Genomic DNA, 19,115 nt, shown 5'->3' with positions numbered 1-19,115 from the left:
GATGGATAGGAAGTCTGTAGCGGTATAGACCGTCCAGTGTATATGGTAGAGAGCTTAAACCAGGAGAAGCCAGGGGCTCCTCACTCCCAGCCTGTGAGCTGCTGCATGTTAAGGGGGTTACTGGAGACTGGACTCACGCCAGGCCCTGGTCACATGTTTCACCCATCACCCAATCAGGGCATCTCCAAAGTCTGACTATAAGAGCCTCGTTGCCTGGGAACAGTGTAGGGAGCAGCCAGTCCTGCCCGGCCCTGCTTGCTCCTACAGGAATTCCTATGTGATCCTTCTCAGGTCTGCAGGCTGTCTGGGAGAGGCTGGGCTACCAGAGTTCCCTGGAGTTCCAGCGGCTAGGCAAGTTGTGCAGCCTCATGTCTTCCTTCTGGATATGCTCATAGCAGGACTGGTGGGAGAGAGGTGAGGCTGGAGTCAGCAAGCCTGACCACTCCTGGCCTGACGCACGGACTCTGGGCCCAATACCTCGGCCTAAACCAGCCATGTCTCTAACTCAGTCCTGAGTCTCCTACTACTGCACAGCCTCAGGATGCAGCCCGAGGCCCAGGTCCCAACGCCCATGTCCTCCTGACCCCTTTCAGTGGGCCATTTCCGTAAAGATACATGCACCTGCCCTGCCATGATGGCATCTCCTTCTCCCATCCCTCACCTCCAGAGCGGTGAGCAGGAAGTCGTACAGGCCTCCTATATGCATGGGGTCCATCATGTCCCGGATCAGGTGGATCTCAGCTCCCAGATGCTGGATTCTGGGGAACATCCCCCCTCCAAGAGTATGGGGGAGATGGAGAGGAGGGTCCATCACGGACAGGGCAAGCAGCTAGCGACTGGACCCTGGGTGTAGGGAGCCCCCACAGGACTGGGTGGGGAGGGCTCCCCCTCTGGGTCTCATCTTCCCCATCTGTCCATGAACAGCTGTCTCCATAGACCCATTAGAGTTGGAGTGTGCTTAGAGGGTGAGGGTGAGGAGGTGGGAGGGAGGCCTGGAGGGGAGGGGGGGCGGCTAACTCACCGGGCTCGGGACACCACATAGATGAGTAGTGGCAGTAGGTCATCCATGGGCAACTTGTGCTCTTGGCCCAGCACCCGAGACACAGTCGCCTCAATTTCCCCATATGTCTTTTCCAGCACCTCCAGCTTCTCCCTTGGATCCACTGTGGTGCTGCAGAGGTCAAGGCTCTCTGATTTAGTCCCAGTCAGGGGCCCGCAGCCCTGCTCCCACTGCCTCCAGCTCCCCAGGGCCTGGACTCACATGATTTTCTGCAGACACTCAGTGGCTGACAGGAAGCACTTGTCCCTGACCAGGGAGTATCTCTGCATGGTGAATGGACTGGTGAGATGGGTCTTACTGGGCCTCTTGCTGCCCTTCCCTTCCCTTCCCCATCACCCAGCTCAATCCTTCAGCACTGCTCTGGCCCTGATGGCCAATGGCAAGTCATAGTGTCGCTGTGGGCCTCAGTTTACCCAAGTGTAAAAGGAAGTAAATAGTCTCCAGAAGGTTGGGTTGATCAAAAAGGACAAAGATAACAATCTTAACAGCCAGAGGGCACTGACCAGTGCTAAGAGCCTGTCAGTCGCTCTCAAACAAGAGCACATCATAACTCCCTGGCGTGCTTGTTGGAACAGATTGCTGGACCCAGCCCTGAGCTTCTGGCTTGGTATATCTGGGGACAAGAATCTACTTTTCTAACAGGATCTCAGATGATGCTAATATTGTTCACACTTTGAGAACCTCTACTTCATGTACTGGCCCACTTCATCCTCATAACCCAATTGTTGTTGTTGTTAAGGGCCAACCCATAATGACCCTGTATAGGGTTTCCGAGGAGTGGCTGGTGAGCTTGAACTGCTGACCTTGTGGTTCAAACCAACATCGCAGTCCAGCGCATTAAGCCACAACGCCACACCAGGACTCCACAACCCTATTAGGTGGTGCCAGTATAGACTCCTTTTACAATGAGAAAACTGAGGCATGGCTCTAAAGTAGATTGCCCACCATTACACAATCAGGAAAGGCCTGTAAAGGGCGTGCCTGGTCACTGGGGGCCATCAACTGTGCCCTGACCTAGACCTGGAAATCAGGACTCCACCCGCACCTTTGCCTCCACCCAGCTCCTCAGCAGCTTCTGGCCACAATTGTGTGGCAGAGGCTCTCTGGAAACCCCAGGCCTTCTCTCAGGGACCAAGAGGCCCGGGCCAGCTGGACAGGTAATGGGCCCACCCCCTCACCTGATTGTTTGTCAGTGTGAGATCCTTGAGGGGCCACAGGTGCCTGAAATTCAATGGGATGTGTGAGGGCGAGGAGCAGGGTCTGAGGTCAGAGGGAAATGCATGCCGGTACCACCATGCCCCGCCTAGCAGCACTGCATGCAGGTCAGGGGAGGGGGCAGCTCCATAATAGCTCCCCCAGTGCTGTGGAGATGTTGGAGCCAGGCCAGAGGAAGCAGCCCCTCACCCAGGCCCCAAAATGTGTGAGGGAGTGGTGGCATTCCAGGCTAGTGGTCCCCTGCTGGACAAAGTCACCAGTATTCTGATTGGAGAGTGAGAGCTGAGGAGACTGGGCTGAGAGGAGAGTGGAGTGGGTGGCCAGCATGGAGGAGACAGCAAAGAGCAGCTGAAGTGGGGCAAGGGGGAGGGAGACACTTGGGAGGCTGCTGGCAGCCAGTTCTCTGCAAATGGATGGATGCAGAAACATTCACTGAGATGGAAAAGGAAGACCCAGTGTGCAAGGGACGAGGCGGTCTTCATGTGGGGCAACAACAGATCAGAAAGATGCCAGATAACAGGCCCTGGGGTGCAGTGACCACCACCCACCTGGCCTTCTCTGGAAATGCCTTTTGGGAGGCCTCCCCTTCCCCTCCATTCTCAGATCCAGAGTCCAGAGCCAGTGACCTTGCCCCAGCCCTGATGGTGGATACTGAGGCAAAAATGGCCAATATGAGCCACAGCCATTGTTCAGGGTTAGACCAAGTTCAGGGGCTCTGCTGGAGCTGTTGGGAGGAAGTGCCAACTCCCTATGGGGAAAGCCAGCCAAGCAGGAAGAACAGAAATATTCAGTGTCCAGGGTTTGCCACCATCAGGGGGAGCCAGAGAAAGACCAGCAAAACAAAGAAGCTGCTTCCTTTTGTCATGTGTGTGAACACTTAAGAGTCAGCCTCACTTGAATGCATAGCCCCTAAAACTTTCTGGGGAATGAACCAATTCACTGCCCCCTCTTTTTGCTGACTTAAGCTGAGTTTGAGGAACATGAGAAGGAGGTGGTGGGGGCTCACTTCTGCACATCCAGGAACTCCAGCAGCTTGGTGTCAGGGAAGAGGCTCAGGTGGGTGATGCCCTGGCTGTAGAGACTGTCCTCCAGCTCATGTAGAAGCAGGTAGAGTGTGAAGAGCTCTGGGTAGAAGCTGGGCAACACGAGGGGCAGCATCAGCCCATGCACCTGGAGATCCCTGAGGGACAGAGACCGCAGCAGCAGGGTAAGGGGGTAGAGGTGGAGATCACTACATGGGGCCACCCTTCAGATGGCCCACAGACCCTCTACCCTCACCAGTGTCCCTTGTCTCCCTAGAAAGCCCTTGCCAATGCCTACTCTCGTTCATTCACTCGCTCGCTCACTCATGGACTCACACAATTGCTATCTGCTGACTACCTCATCATGGGAGAAGGGAGGTGTACAGTCTCTTCTGTACAGACTACATCTCCGGGAACCCGTGTGTGAGGGAGGGGGTAGTCCTACTCTATCCTATACAGTTCCCAAGAGTCAGAATCTAATCAAAGGCAGTGGTGTTGGATTTTGGTCTGGCTGCCTCACTCTCTCGCTTGACTTTCAAACCAACAACAGGTGTAGTAAGGCTTTGATACCCATTTAATTAGAAACAAAACCAGGGTCCCCAGTGGACAGGTGACTTGCAGCCAAGTTCTCAGTAGTCATTCCAAGCTAGTTCTGCTCCTACTTTCTGTGTTTCCTACAACTCGAGAGGGCAATTGTCCCTAATGCCTAACTCTATCATCCACATCCCTGCAAGGCAGTACCAGAAAGGCCTCTCTGACCAGGAACATCACTGGGCCAGGAACATGAAGGCAAATTTGAGATTGGAGGGTAGGGACAGATGTAATGGGTCTCCTAAATTCTGATCTGTGTGACCTCAGTTTCCCCATCTGTGTGAAGGTGAGGGTACCTAGGGACTGCTCACTCTCCATGCACATGACAGTTGAGGCTGGAATGACCCATTTAGAATGAGTTTTGCACTCTAGGGCAGGGGTCATAGGTCATTCTGACCCACAAATGGTCCATGAACAATGTTTTGGACAATAGCAGGAACTTCCCAAACACTTCCCCCAGGAGCATCCCTTTCCCCTGAGGGACAAGGTCTTCCTGGAACTCACGCAGGTTCCACCAGGGAAAAGAAGCCCGCCAGGGCCTAGGCCAGTCACCTTGTTTCTGCATCTTCATCCTCCTCTAGGGCCTGTCCCTTTCGCTGTAAGGCCACCTGCAGCAGACCCCTGCAGACCAATAAGAGAGGGATGGTGTGACCAAACTGGGAGTTTCACCCTGCAGTGCTTCAAAGGTCAGTCCAGGTGGACTCGGCTGCTCAGAACCATGGAAACGGGGACTGCAAAGTCCAGCCTCTCAAACCACAGCAGTGAGAAGGCTGGAATTACAGTGTCCACAGGGAAATCCTGGAATCCCAGCAACAGGAAGAACTGTGGCACCCACAGTTCTCATCTGTAATGTGCACGATGGGGCTGGAGATGGGGCTCAGCCAGCAGTGGGTCGGAGCTCCCTTGTCTCTGGGTGAGAGGTGGAGTCAGCTCCTGGATATCACTTCCCAACTGTTTCATCTTTTGACTCACCAGGCCACACTGACCAAAGCTCTGGTTTTTTGTGATACTTGCCTGGCTCCAGGCAGAGCTGACACTCAGAAAGGGGAGACCTCTGTCTCCCCGCAGGTCCCCATGTCCCCAGCAGGCTCACCTGTACGCAGCCCAGAGTTCCCGGGCATGATGTTTCACCTCCTCCTGGGCCAATCCCTGTAGGTGCTTGTTGGCCCCAACACCTGCATATGTGGCCTGGAAGGTCAGCATCAATGTCTGAAGCAACTTTCCTAGGGGGTGCAGCGAGTTGCTCAGAGCCTGGCCAGGATGTAGGCAATGAAGAGACATTTAACACCAGGGCCTGGAGGACAACATGCCCAGGCAAGACTCCCAAAACTGCCCCCATTTCACAGGCAAACACACTGAGACCCTCTGAGATGGGGCCCACAGGCCAATCTCCTCTGGTCAGCACCCTGCTATGATAATAAGGAACCCCTCCCCTCCAGGAGGCAGTGAGAACGAATAGGGACCCATGGGCTGCTTTCTGACCTTAGCTTGGGCCCTTACCTTCTTGAGGTATTGCTGCAGGGCCTTAGGCTCCCGGTGCTTCAGTAGCTCCTCCAAGATATCTTCTATACTGTGCATACTGTCCTTGGAGTGGTTTCTGGATACCACACACATATTGCTCAACCATGTCCAGTCCAAGCCCTCCCTCTTCAGAAAGCCTTTATCCCCAGCCTACTCTGACCCATAAGCCCCATGACCTCACCTGTCACAGTACAGGTACTCCTGGGACTTGCGCAGTTCCCTGGAGCTCTGTATGTGGAAGCCCAGCAGGGCCTCCTGCAGGTCCCCAGGGCAACCAGCATGCACAAAGTCCCAGAAAGGGCTGTAGATTCCCTGCCAGCGGCTCTCCACAGGGAAGGCACCCAAGCCCAGCTGCCTGTGACAGAGATGGAGCTAAGGTGAGCAGAACCCTGTCCAGGCCTTGAAGAGGCAGCAGTACTGGCCGAACCCAGAGTAGGGTTAGGGAAGGGTGACGGATCGAGGGACACAGATGGAGATACCACAAAGCCTCCAAAAGAAGAAAGGCGAGACCTTGACAGAGAGAATCTACATGGAGTTGAAGACACTGGGGTGCACAGCCCTCAAATGATGGAGACGCAAAGGAAGGCAGACTGGAGAGCTGGAAGTCTAAGTCCATACAGTGAAATGTTGGCCCAAGTACAGGCAACACACAAAGCCAGCCCAGATTACTCAGTCTTGAGCCCCTGCTTCAACCTCCCAGCATGCCCAATTCCTTCTAGAGCTTGACCTGTCCAGCCAACCAGGTCCAGGGGTCTGGCTGTGTGGTCCCACACTAACCTTCTTTATCATATTCAGATACCTCCCAACCGGGGCTGAGTGGTATCCCCAGGTTTGTCATACACTTGCAGATCCTGTCTGCAGGCTGAAAAAGCACAATGGATCAACATCTGAAATGCTGTCCACTGGGGCACGTCCCATGAGAACCTGAACCCACCGCACAAGCACCCTCTTCCATGCAGACCAAGTCTTCATCAACAAAGCAAGCCATTCCTGCAATAATAGTTCTCCAAGAAAGGACTCTGTCCCGATGGAAAAAGAAGTCTGCCCCCTCTCAAATTCTCCATGGCAGTGATGGTGATCCACTTAGCAAGTTTCCTTCTTTACCTTGGTCGCCAGGGAACTCAGAGCTTAGCTACTCAAAACTGCTGTTGGGCCTATCTGTATCTCTCTCTCTTAAGCTCAACTAGTGTTTTCCTTTTCTATTTTATTCCTACTTGTTTGTTTTATAAGCTGCCTGGTACCCTTCCTAGAAAAAAGGAGAGTCTAACCAAAGTCCGACAAATAGCATTCTTGAGTTCTGTGGCATGCGAGTTCTCTCCACATAGCGCTTGGCTCCAAAAGTCAGTCTCTGAGTGAAGGTTGAGCCCTGGGCTCTCTGAACCCACTAACATGTGCTTAGAGAGTCTTACAGCAGAGCTTGAAGAGGTCTTTGCAGAGACCTGAGTTCTTTGGGGTAGAAACTGAACCCCACACAGGCACATCCCCAGACAGGCTCTGTGATACAGGGCCAGATGGACCAGGTTCTCACCGCTTACGGATGCTGCTTGGGTCAGGTGGGAGGGCAGCTGTGTCCAGCATCCCCTGGGTCTGCAGTCCTCTCCCTGTCCCACTGCTGAAGGAGCCCTCCAGGGTGAAGCCATTTGGGAATGTGACCTTGCCCTGGAAGTCGGGAGAGGGAAACATGGACATCTACCTGTCCACCCATCCACCACCCATATGTTTGGATCACACAGGCTGGGAACTGATGGACAGGTTTCCTACCACCCACCCCTATATGCCCTACCCCAAGGGGCTCAGAATCATCCACCCACAAGAACCCTCATCAACAACACCTTTGCCACTGCCTAGGGCCCCACCTCTGAGGTGGGAGAGGCAGGATCACCCACATGGGGCCACGTCCAGGGGCAGGGAGAGCCTGGAGCAGGCCAATCCTTGGCTGCATGGGCTTCCCCACACATAACATCCCTGGTTTCCACCCCTCCGATGCCCATCACTGCCCCCACTTATGATTACACCAAAACAGTCCCCACATTTCCATAGACCCCCAGGAACATACTGGAAGGCACTCCAGGGATGCCTGCCAGGCATTGATTCAGGGATGTTCCAGATTAGGGGATCAATGTGAGGAGTACAGCACCAGCTGGGCCTGCCCCATTTGCTCCCTCTTTGCTCTTGGGTCAAATGGCAACTCTGTGGCAGAAGCTATGAATTTACTCCCTTCCACCACCCTTGCCTTCCTCACACCCTTAGCCTGGCTCCAAAGTGGGAGATCAAAGACCCCAGCAGAGGGCTGGCAAGGTGTGGCATGGGGTCCTGGCAGCCCTCACCTTGCCCATGAGACTCAAATCTCTGGTAAAGGTGCCCTCATAAAGGGAGTCATCTTCAGAGAGGAGGACCCCTGGGCCCTAGGAAAGGAAAAGGAGGAGTGGATTAGGTAAGACAGGGGATTTGGAGTGGGGAGGAGACCAGGGGAAAAGGGAAGGTGGGCACTGACCAACAAGCAGAGGAGTCCTGATCCCTGAGCCACCTCTAAGGACTGTGCCTAGGTGGGCAGCAGCCCTTGGCCTGCTGAGCACCAAGTCCATGAAGCTCATTCCTGAGTCCCCCTAACTAACCCTTGCCTCTAGTGGCCTCTCTCAGGGAACCTGTGGAAGACCCTTCCTACCTACTGATGGCTCAGGAAACACTAGGCTTCCCCTGAACCATCCCTGCTTTCCTGTCACTGGCTCTGGTGACAGTCGAGCCAACGAGAATCCCTTTCTGTATTGGGCGCCAGGAAGCTCAAAGCAAAATAGGATGCAAATTGTGTTTCACTCATTACTGAGTCCGTATCATGCCCCATTCTTCCTCTTTCCTTGTCTTATAGGTCTCCTTCAATCCTTTCCACAACAAAGTAGAACATAAATAGCCATCACACCAGAGCCTAACTCTGCACCAAGCACTGACCCATGTAGCTGAGACAGCATTCGGGGTGCTGGCCTCTCTGAGCCTCACATTTGTCATGCTAGGGATAAAGATGTCGGTCAACAAGCAAGACTCCTGGGAGGATTACACAAGGTCACACTGCAGGTTAAGCGCTAAGCCAGACGTCAAGTTAGAGAACTGAGTGGGTCAGCTCGGGGACACCTGCCCAGGCTCTGAGTGGGGGTATTCCAAACTAGGGGGCTAGTGAGGGAAGCAGAGCCTGAAGACCACCAGCACCTGGACCTGAGGCAGTACATCATAATGCACTGTTTCCTTACTATTTCATTGAGGCTTTATAATAAATACTATTAACCTGAGTCACCAATGGCAACAGTGAGGCTGGGAGGAGCAGGGCCTTGGCCAAGGTCAAGGTAGGCAAACGATAAAGCTGGATTCCAGCCCAGATTTCAGCTTTCCTAGCACCCAGGAACCCAGCATCCTATCCCATCCACCCTGACCAGTCCCAGGCAAGGAAAGCTCTAGATCTTCAGCCCAGTCTTGATTGTAGGGAGAGAGGCAGCTCAGGACACATGTGGGTCACCCCACTCACCACTGTCTTGTCCAGCTGGAAGGACCCCTGGTAGCAGATGCCTGCCTGGGTGACCACAACGCCCAGGCCATGGCGCTGGTCAGCCTGCCACATGCCGATATAGCGTTCGCCTCTGGGGAAGGAGGGGTGTGAACAAAGTTGGATCAGAATGTGGTGGCATGCGGTGGAGGGTGGAGTAGTGACACATTTGAAGGCACTCAACAGATACAGGGCAGGTACAGTCAGAATTCCCAAAGGGAAGGAAAAGTGGAGAGGACACCCTGGGGGGCTTCCTGGGAGAGGTGGCAGGAAGGATACTTAGAGTAGGGTGTGATACACACAGGAGCAAAGCCAGGGAGGCAGGAGAGTTTAGACAGATATGGACAGGTAGTCAGTGGTCCAGAAAGGCTGGAAGGGGCATGGGGACACTGCAGGGCTGGGGTCAGAGGAGTGAGTAGTCCAGGCCTCAAGGGCCAGGACAAGGTCAGCAGTCCTTAGATGGGGCTGATCAGGGCTCAGAATCATGAGGGGGTCAGAGTGGAGGGCAGTCCTGCAGTATGGGAGGTCAGGGATCTCAGCCTGAGCTGTAACTGAGGAGAGAGTATAGAGGAGGGAGTAGAGAGGAGAGAGGGACTGAGGAGACTCCAGGGGTAAACACTGGCCCAGCTACCTCAGGAAGCCTAACTGAGCCAACTGGGTCTGTGAGGGTCCTGCCTGCCCTTCAGGTCCCCAGGATAGGACCCTGTCCCCTCACACCCCAGGGCAGGGTAGTCCCCTCCGACCCCAGAGCCCAGGTGGAACTTGTCCCCTCAGACCCCAAGACAGGGTATGTCCCCTCAGCCCCTAGGCAGAGCGTATCATTTCTGAGTGTGACTCACCTGTCTCTGTCCTCGCTGATGCCATAGCCGCTCCTCTGACCCCGCTCCCAGTGGCCCGTGTACTTGCAGGGTTGGGGGCCCTGCAAGGCACTCTCAAGAACACCAAATCCATGCCGCAACCCCTCCTGGAAATAGCCCTTGTACACCTCGTCTGTACTGTACCTGGAGAGTCAAGACATCCAGCCCTGACTCGCAGAACTGGGCCCAGAGCACATGCCTATCCCAGGAACCACTCCGGCCCCCTCAGGCCAAGATGTTACTTACTCACAGATGCCGTAGCCACACATGCTGCCTTCCCGCCAGTGGCACTTGTAACAGTCAAACTTGTCCTCAGTGGCCTGGGGCACGAGGCAGATGCCAAAGCTGATCAGGTGTGGTTAGACAAGACAGAAGGTCAGTACCAGGCCACCTCACTGGGCAGCCTGACCTAAGCTCCCTTGTCACATCTCCTCCATGCTACTGGAGCATCCCTGCCTCCAAGGGACCTTCTCAGACAATGGAGAGAACTTCAAAGGTCCTCAGTTCCTCTCAGGACATCCCCTCCCTCTGGTCTGCCCTGCCCCATGACCCTTTAGGTCCTGTAACACCTCCCTCTCCATGATCTCAACCTGAGACCCACCCCTACTGAAGGCCTCAGTTTTCCCTGAGGTTTGGGAATTTAGGCTGAGCACAGACTGGTGATGAGAGCAGGGGAGAAACCACACCCCTGCCCACCACACTCCCCAGCAGCCCCAGCCAGCCTTACCCATGCTCCAGGCCCTGGCAGAAATTCCCCACATGGTTCCGCCCGTCTGGCCACTTTAGGGTTCCCCTAGAACACAAACAAGGTTTACAAACATCAGGCATATCAGACCCATTCCTCAGCACACAACAGCCAGCCTCAGTCACAAACATTCCTAAGCCCCAGGTACACCCCAGACTGGATTCCCTTCCCTACCAATCCTCATGTCTGGGCCATAAGCCCTCCATAGAAAATCTCTCTGACCTTCCTGATTCCTGCCACAACTGCCCCAGCCGTGTCATGAAAGACACCCACCACACCCCATAGAAAGCACCCTGGAAACATCCAGGTTCCCTTTTTCCACTGACCAACAGGAAGCTCAAGCCAAATGCTGGTCAAGGGTTTCTACCATTCTTTCTCCCCCGACAGTGTTTTTTTCCCCCCCTTTTTGTCTATGTTACTTTTGTTGTTAAGTGCTGATTATGAGCCGTGGAGTCAGTTCCGACTCATAGCGACCCTGTACAGGGTTTCCGAGGCTATAAATCTTTATGGGAGCAGAAAGCCTCCTCTTTCTCCCGCGGAACAGTTGGTAATTTCGAACTGCTGACCTTGCAGTTCGCAGCCTGATTTGTAACCGCTATGGTACCAGAGCTCCTTGTCTATTGTTGTTGTTGTTTGTGCCATGGAGTCGGTTCCGACTCATAGCGACCCTGCACAGGGTTTCTGAGGCTGTAAATCTTTACGGGAGCAGAACACCTCATCTTTCTCCAGTGGAACAGCTGCTAGTTTCGAAATGCTGATCCTGAGGTTAGCAGCATGATTCGTAACCACTACGCTACGAGAGCTCCTTGTCTATAAACCTCCTAAAATTCTTTCTGGAAGTAGATCGTTGCTGTTAAGTGCCGTTGAGTCATTTCTGACTCATAGCAACCCTGTACAGGGTTTCCGAGGCTTTAAATCTTTCCAGGAGCAGAACGCCTCATCTTTCTCTCCTGTGAAGCAGCGTGAGCATAGCCTTGGTGAGCTTCTTCTGTTATCTGGGCCTTGGTTTCCCCAGCTATATTATGGGGTGGTAGAGGTGGTATTCTCTAAAGGCCTTACACTGAGGCTAGGTTCACTGAGACCTTAGGCAGGTCATGCCAGTCCCTGGGCCTCAGTTTCCACATCTATAACACTCCTCCAGACTGTCTTGTGAGGATCAGTGGAGACAGATCGTGTACAAACCCTTTCCATTACCATCAGACAATGCTATGGAGTTACAGAATGATTCTCCACCATCCCAAGAAGAGAACGTCACCTGCAGGCCTGTCACCTGAGATTTGCCCCATGCATCATGACTAATATTTAACAGAATTGAATGGTGCCCTTCTACCATCACTGAAATTTTTGACCAAAGAGACTATAGAAGAATTTAAAATTTAGAATTTAGAATTCCCATGGCATCTACAATCTCAGTATCCACTGAGGCTGTATGTACTCCTAAAACTGTTAGCCTGTGATGGATCATCTTTAAACCTTAAACCAAAAATATCCCCCAAATTAGCTTAATTATTAAAGAATGTCTGCCGTGAGCATGAAGCTCGTTTGAAGACTGTCTACAAGGGATCAAAGGCGCAACAGAAACTGGCAAGTTCGATAGGAAGTTTAGAGGCAGTGAGTCTGTGTTCATGTGGGAAGGCAACTCAGAAAAGAAGGCTGAGAACGGCTTCACAATTCACACAATATAGTCAATGTTCCTGAACTGTACAAGGGAAGATCAAAACGTGCATGGAAAACTTTCATTATCTTTTTTTCCCATTTTTCTATAAACTTAAAGAAGCCTCCCTCATACATGGAGAAATTGCTAAACTGGTTTATGTCCTTCTGTGTATATTCTCAATAATGCAACTAAAATTATTTTTTAAAAAAACAAAAACTAGTATTTGGCATAGATTGGTCAGCCCTGTCCAAGTAGACTTAGGAGAGACTCTGGGAGTAAACCAATGGGACTCACTGACCATATTCCTTAGTGTGTGTCCTCAGGCAATTAGGTCTGTGCAGGTCCTATCTACTCCTAATGCTGTCACCAAGAGAGCTGAGAGACCTCTGAGGGCAGTGCCTTGCCCAGGGTGCTCAGCTGGTCAGCACAATCCCAGAAAGGTGGGAAAGAGACCATCGTCCCCATTTGGCAGATGAGGTAACTGAGGCCCAGGAGGAGCCCTGCCTGGCTCTGTGGTCACTCACTTGCCATGGGGTCTGGCCTGGCACCACTCGCCCTCGTATGTGGCCTGGCAGAGTCGGCCCCCCATGCGGAAGGTATATGCTACGCAGCGGCAGCTGGGGGGCTCTGGTGGCTCCGGGCCCACCTCCAGCACTTGGAAGTCCTTCTTCCCGCGCAGGGCTTGGCACACAGCCTGGGTCACCTTCCATTGCCAGACCACCTGGTGGGAACGGAGGAAACACAGGGCAGGTCACTGGTGTGGGATGCATCCCCTCCAAGAAGCCTTCCTGGGTCAGGGGCAGGCTGCTGACAACTCCACGAGCCCTCCCCCACCCAGCTACCACTTGGGGGAACTTCCAACCTCTCCACACAGCTGCCCAGGACCCTTCAGCCAGGCCTGAGATACCCATCTGCAGTTTCAGGGCCTTGCCAGAGCTGGTGGACAACACCACAGGGCAGACATCAACACAGGCCTCGGGCTTGGCTTCATGAAGGAAAATGCCTTGTTCTCTACAGTGTTCTTTTGCTTGACCTCAGGCCTGAACCCTGACCTCAGCTGACCTAGACCCTAGCCCAAGACCAACCACTGATCCCAGGAGACTCCAGAGACCTGACAAGCCTCCAGGCCCTGCCCTGCCCTGCCCCTGCCCTATATTCCCTCACTTCCCTTGACCACTCCAATTCACAGCTCACCCACACTTACCCGGCCCTGGGGGTTCCTGGCACAAAAGGCAAACTCTTCTTCAGGTGTGAGAACATGTAAGGTATACCTAAATAGACAGAGGTGATGAGCAGCCCCAGCTCTGTCCACCAGAGGGTGGGGAAGACCCTGGAGAGTGGGCAATGTCCATGGTGGTGGAGGGATAATGGAGGGGCTGCTCACCCATCTTTTCCAGGCTCCACCCACACAAGTTTCAGATCAAAGGTGTGGACACGGTAGCCCTAGGAGGCAGCAGGGCACAGGTGTCACCAGGAGCCCAAGCCAGATACTCACCTATACCTCTGGCCCAGGCTTGCCCACAAGCACCCCCTGGAAGTCTCCCAGGATGCTCAGGCAAGCAGCCCATCACTCACCCCACCTACGCCTCCATTTTCCCTCCCACCCAAGGCCATGACCAGAATCAGCCTCCCCTCCTCCTTCTGCTCTTTGTCCCTGGTGGAAATCTCTCTAAGGTTCCTACAGTTTGGAGGATGGAGCCCACACCACTAAGCCTCATCATCAAGTCCCACACAGGATGCTCCATGTTCATGTGCCCATACCCATGGAAGAGCCACTGCACACCTGCTGCATGCCTACACCTTCTTGACCCTGCTCACAACTCTCCACCCTCTGAACCTTCATTTGTCTGGAGTGGCACCCTCCTCTAAGAGCCAGACCTACACCCCTTCTCTGAGAACACTCTGTGCAGCATCCCTGGCCCAGCCCAGGCAAGCTAATCACCACTCCTTGAGCAGAGAGGCTTCTTAGAGGCCCCAGGCCTGAAGGGTGAGGAGGAGTTTGCGAGATGCAGGCCAGATACAGAAGTGGGTCAGGCAGAGCGAACAGCATGTGCAAAGGTGGGAAAGAGATTGGCACATTCAAGGCATGGAATCTCTTCAGTTTACCTGGAGCAGAGTGTGTAGTCAGAAGTGGAGGGGAATTCAAACTAAATCAGAACCTCCAAACCAGCCATCAGGAACCATGGCAGCCACATGCCACCAGGACTATCATGGATTGAACTGTGTCCTCCCAAAATAGGTGTCAACTTGGCTAGACCATGACTGTTCTTCAATTTGTGATGTGTTGCAAACCCTAACCTCTATGTGTGAATTGAACCCTGGTGTGGTGCTGTAGGATAAGCACTGGACTGGTAACCACCAGGTCGCAGTTCAAAGCCATCAGCTGCTCTCAGAAACCTATTCAGGATTACTAAGAGTCAACTCGCTGGCACTGAGCAACAACAACAACAACAACAACAACAACAACAACGTGAGTTAATGAGGCAAGATCAGTGTGAGGCGTATCTTGAGTCACGGCCTTGCTAAAGGGTATGCCTCAACTCATCACCTTTCCGTAAGCCATACCTTTAATCTTACAAGAAATATAAGGCAAAAGAAATGAGCAGAGAGGGACAGGACCTCAGGACCACCAAGAATGAAAAGCCAGGAACTGAGAGCATTCTTTGGACTTGGGTTCCTGCCCTGAGAACCTCCTAGACCCGGGAAAGTTTGATATCAGGACACATGGAGATCTCCAAGGAATGCTGGGCCCACAGATGTTGAAAGGAAAGATGGATCTTTCTAGAGAGAGAAACCTGTCCCTAGATCTGACACTCTAATTTGAACTTCTAGTCTCTAAACCACAAGAGAATAAATTACTGTACATTTCTATTCTAGTGCTGTCGCTGCTGTTGTTAGGGGCCGGCAAGTCAAAATACCACTCAAAGCAACCCTATGGGTTTGAGTCACCGACCTTGAGGTTAGCAGCCCAGGGCTTATCCTACTAGAGAGCTAAGACAGAACTGGGCAGTAGCATGCCTCCCTGACCTTAGTCTCCTTTGTCTGCAACTTAAGGAACTTCCAGGCTGACAGATAACGGGGTAGAGAAGATGGTGTTATGGAAAGAGGGCAGCGAGTTCAATAGGAAGTAAGCATAGTCAAAGTTACTGGCCAAGCAATGATTCCTAAAGTCCAGGCCTGGCTCCCTCCTGATATGTAAGCAAGACATACCTCAGGCAGCCTATCGCCCCAGCCCACACTCTCCCGGCATGACATGTGGGTGATGGCAACACACAGGTCTTGGCCCGACCACTGCACTTGGCTTTTCTATCTCCGATTAGTTCCCCAAGGCTGCTTGTTCCACTCCTTCAGGCAGACCCCAACAGACCACTGTGCCCCGAGGCCTTGAGGGAGCCCCATCCCACCTGCAGCAGGACCAGGGCATCGTCAAATAGCAGCACACGGTCCGCCCGCAGTGGGGAGACCATCACCGAAATGTCCCGGCTGTCCTGCAGGAGCCGGCGAGCTGGGGTGTAGAGCTCATTCTAGAGGGCATGTGAGAGGGATAGCGCTCAGACTCTTCTGTCCTGGAAGCTGCCAATTGCTCTGCCACCTGCCCCCTCTGGGCACTGGGGGCTGAGGGAGCTGGCTCAGGACACTCAATACTTCCTGGAGGCCTCCTTCAGGGAACATAAGCACCCCTAGCTCAGTGGTAGGCACAGGGCTCAAATCATAGTTCTAAGGTATGGGGCTGGGGTGTCATTCCTTTCCACCCTTACCCTGCACCCACCCTCATACCAGGATCCCAGTCAAGCCCCTCATCTGCTGTTACCCAGGAGATTGGCAATTCTTGGCCCTCTACCTGCTTTGATTCTCTACACTGAATCTATCCTGCCCTCAAGGAGACTCTTGTCCCTGCAGGGAGAGCAGGGGCCATGGAGGGAAGTGATGAGGGTGTGACTGTTTAGTGAGATCCCACCACAGACACGGTGTGACCACTGCTGTGACCCGCCCCAGGAAGTGCTCAGGAAACCAACAAGGAAGTGCTGAACAAAGGGACCTTATAGGCCACCTGGCTCTCCTCTTCCAGATGGTGGGTTGGGGCACAGAGCATAGAAGCTTGAGCCACCACGCAGGCCCACATGCAGTGTGGAACCCCTCCCCTGATCACTCACCCTCAGCCGGTCACTCAGGGTGGACCAGAGGGCCTGTGTGTCCTCTGCCTGGTCCAGTGCCTGCCTCATATAGGACTGCAGGTTCCCAAAGAGGGTGGCTGCATGCACCACCAGCTGCCGGGCAGGGTGACTCTGCAGGCAGAACCGGCAGTCAGTAAGCACAGGGCTGGAGCACAGTTTATTAGACCCTTCCCCATCCTGGGATGATTGGCCGAGTCAAAGTCCACCCCTCTCTCCTTGATAACGCCTCCTCCTCTGCAGTAGGGTAGGGATTGCTTCTAGGGGAGTCAGGACCATTAGCTGGTTCCTCCTGCTTGGCCCTGGACCATCAGTCTTCATACCCACTACATCTGCTCTCTGGGTTTCTGCTGTGCTGCAGATAACCCATGATAGACCCATGACCCAGTAAGACCACCAGAGCAGACTGCAACCCCTTCAAAGCCCCCAGGACAGGATCCCTTACACCCACCTCTTGGACAGTGTCCCCGAGGCTCAGCAGGAGGAGGACATACTGCTGTACATGGTGGACAAGCGGCTGGTGGAGGGCATGGCCCAGCACGGGACCCCCTGTGTTCTGGGAGCTCACATCTGACAGGAATTGCAGCACCACTTTCCGCTGGGCCCGCCAGTACTTACTGAGGAGGGGCCACACATCACCCCTCCACCCTGAGCCCACCTCCGGCACCTCCCTTCCCTGATCAATCCCCCAGGACCCAGGGCTAGCACCAGCTCCAGCCCCTATACCTCTCCTAACAGACAAGCCCTTTTTTGGAGACTGAGGAGCAGTGTCTGGGGGGAGTGGGGGAGCTTACTGGCTGTGACCATGCATCCTGAGCAGGAGTTACCCCTCCATCCCTCCATCCCTGCTCCTGAGGTGTCTGCTTTCTGCTCCCAGCCTCACTAAGTCTTCCCTCCTCCCCTGGCGGTGTGCACCAGGCATGTTCCAGAAGGAGTCAGGGGCTGTGACCCTCACTACTTGGGGACCAGGGAGGTGCCTGTGCTTACATCTTGCTTTTTGCTGCATTCTGAAAGGCCTTCAGCACCATGCAGTTCGTGTAGGAATCAATGTACCTGTGGACAAGGCGGAGGGCCCCCTGCAAGTCACACCACAGCTCCAAACCCCAGCCATGAGCCTTCTTCCCACGCACTGAGCAGCTGAGGCCCTGAGAGTCCAGCCACTGGCCTGGCTTTGGGTATTGGTGACTTTGAGTCCTAGCCCCGACTAGACAGTTTTAACTACAAAGTCTCCCATCTCTGGGGTGCTCCAGGTTCATGACCACTACCACATCAAAGCCCAGGTGAGGACAACCATAGGTAAGCCCTGACCCCAGGATGAACCTCCCTAGCTGAGCACCAACAGCAGGCCAAATCTGATGCCAAGGCCAAGCCCCAGGCCCTCCTGGTCTGCCTTACTCCAAGTGGGCCTGCAGGACCTGGTCAGCACTGTGCAGCAGCAGTAGGGACTCCAGCCCCACGGAGTCCGGGTGACGCAGCCTCTCGCGTAGTGAATGCAGGTTCTCCTCGGTCACTTCCCAGAGCCGCTGGGAGCTTGTGTGCAGCTGCTCCAAGAGCTGCAGGCACTCCCAGCCCCAGAGGTCTGAGGGCTCTGGGGTTGAGGTGTGAGACAGCCACAGCATCAGCAGGGAGCACGCAGAGGCCCCTGTGGTCACACAAGGGCCAGCAGCACCCCATAGCCTGGGTCCTGTATCCCTTGAAGGATAAAAAGGGGCAAGTATCCACCCCATCCCTAAAGAAGGTTAACACTGATGAACTGGAAAAACTCAGCAGATGAACCCCGCCTCCACGCCCCTGGACTCATGGGATCCAGAATGTAGAGTCCTATGGGGCGTCGGTCCTCTGCCATTTCACAGGTATACACACAGACACCCTGAGAGGATGGAGTCTGCTCCTTACAGCTTCACCTCCAAGCTAAAGTAAAACTTTTGGTACCCCACTTTCCAGTCAGCCTTTTCTGGTACCACCAGATGCCCTGGGTGGGTACAAACTGCAAGCTCGGTCAAATACAGGCCTGTGACCCAGAAAAGGCGGCATCAGTCTCTACGTGCAGTCAGTCAGGACAAGGATGTGGGTTCATGGCCTGGCCCTCAGAGTCCCTTTGAAAAGAGATCAGCTAACCATGGGGTTGCAGGCTTCGTCACATCAAAAGACAGCAATGCTAAGAGTCACTACCTCCACTGGATGCTGAGAAAGGTGTGGCTTTCCAGGAGGCTAGCCCACCTGCCCAAGGGGCATGTCCCTGGACTGTTCTTGCATCCCCCCACTGGAGGGCATGGGCTCACCGTTCAAGAGCAGGGGCTGGAGGAGATGGCTGTTGATGCGGGCGAGGGTGGAGGAGAAGACTTCCTCTAGCCGTAGCAGGGCTGCCTCTTCAGGGTCACACATGGCCAGGGTGCCAAATGCGAAGCCTCCTGGGCCAAACACAGGTTAGAAGCAGATAGCATTAACCCTTAGGGGGGCAGGGTCAGTGAGACAGGTGGCCAGAAGCAAGGCCCATGACTGCCCCACATCAGGACTGAATAATGGCATCTCAAAGGGTAGCCCCTGAACTAGCTGCTAATGTCCAGTCCTGCTCTCTGCCTGGGCACAGGAGTGGGGAACCCGAAAGACTAGAAGAAAAGACTGAGAACTACCAAGGGAAGCAGATGCTCATAAAATCCACTTCTGGCCTGCTCACTGCTCTATTCAAACACTTCTCATGATTTTCCAGGGCCCAAGGTAATGTCTACTGGTGTTCTGACCT

At 54.0% G+C, this 19,115-nt stretch overlaps 1 protein-coding gene across 3 annotated transcripts; it reads right to left on the bottom strand.

Annotated features, from left to right (window-relative positions):
* Window positions 1-319: 319 nt before the first annotated feature.
* ALS2CL (ALS2 C-terminal like) lies at window positions 320-18,757 on the bottom strand. Of its 3 annotated transcripts, none has more exons than XM_006868811.1 (25): window positions 18,654-18,757; window positions 17,768-17,965; window positions 17,360-17,425; window positions 16,824-16,989; window positions 16,355-16,486; window positions 15,605-15,724; window positions 13,585-13,643; window positions 13,405-13,471; window positions 12,725-12,921; window positions 10,526-10,591; window positions 10,045-10,143; window positions 9,781-9,942; window positions 8,924-9,035; window positions 7,737-7,814; window positions 6,938-7,068; window positions 5,591-5,764; window positions 5,389-5,485; window positions 4,982-5,139; window positions 4,441-4,509; window positions 3,282-3,455; window positions 2,239-2,281; window positions 1,262-1,323; window positions 1,022-1,171; window positions 662-758; window positions 320-400 (listed from the first exon to the last, which is right to left on the bottom strand). In XM_006868811.1, the coding sequence occupies exons 1-25, from the start codon at window positions 18,755-18,757 to the stop codon at window positions 320-322; spliced, it is 2,862 nt and encodes a 953-aa protein (XP_006868873.1). The 3 variants fall into 3 exon arrangements, with proteins under 3 accessions (XP_006868873.1, XP_006868872.1, XP_006868871.1); XM_006868810.1 differs by having other exon boundaries at window positions 17,768-17,970; window positions 18,659-18,757; XM_006868809.1 differs by having other exon boundaries at window positions 17,768-17,974; window positions 18,663-18,757.
* Between the last annotated feature and the right edge of the window lie 358 nt (window positions 18,758-19,115).

Source organism: Chrysochloris asiatica, unplaced genomic scaffold, assembly GCF_000296735.1.
Source record: "Chrysochloris asiatica unplaced genomic scaffold, ChrAsi1.0 scaffold00124, whole genome shotgun sequence".
Classification (NCBI taxonomy): domain Eukaryota; kingdom Metazoa; phylum Chordata; class Mammalia; order Afrosoricida; family Chrysochloridae; genus Chrysochloris; species Chrysochloris asiatica.
This window is presented reverse-complemented; position numbering and strand designations above follow the sequence as displayed.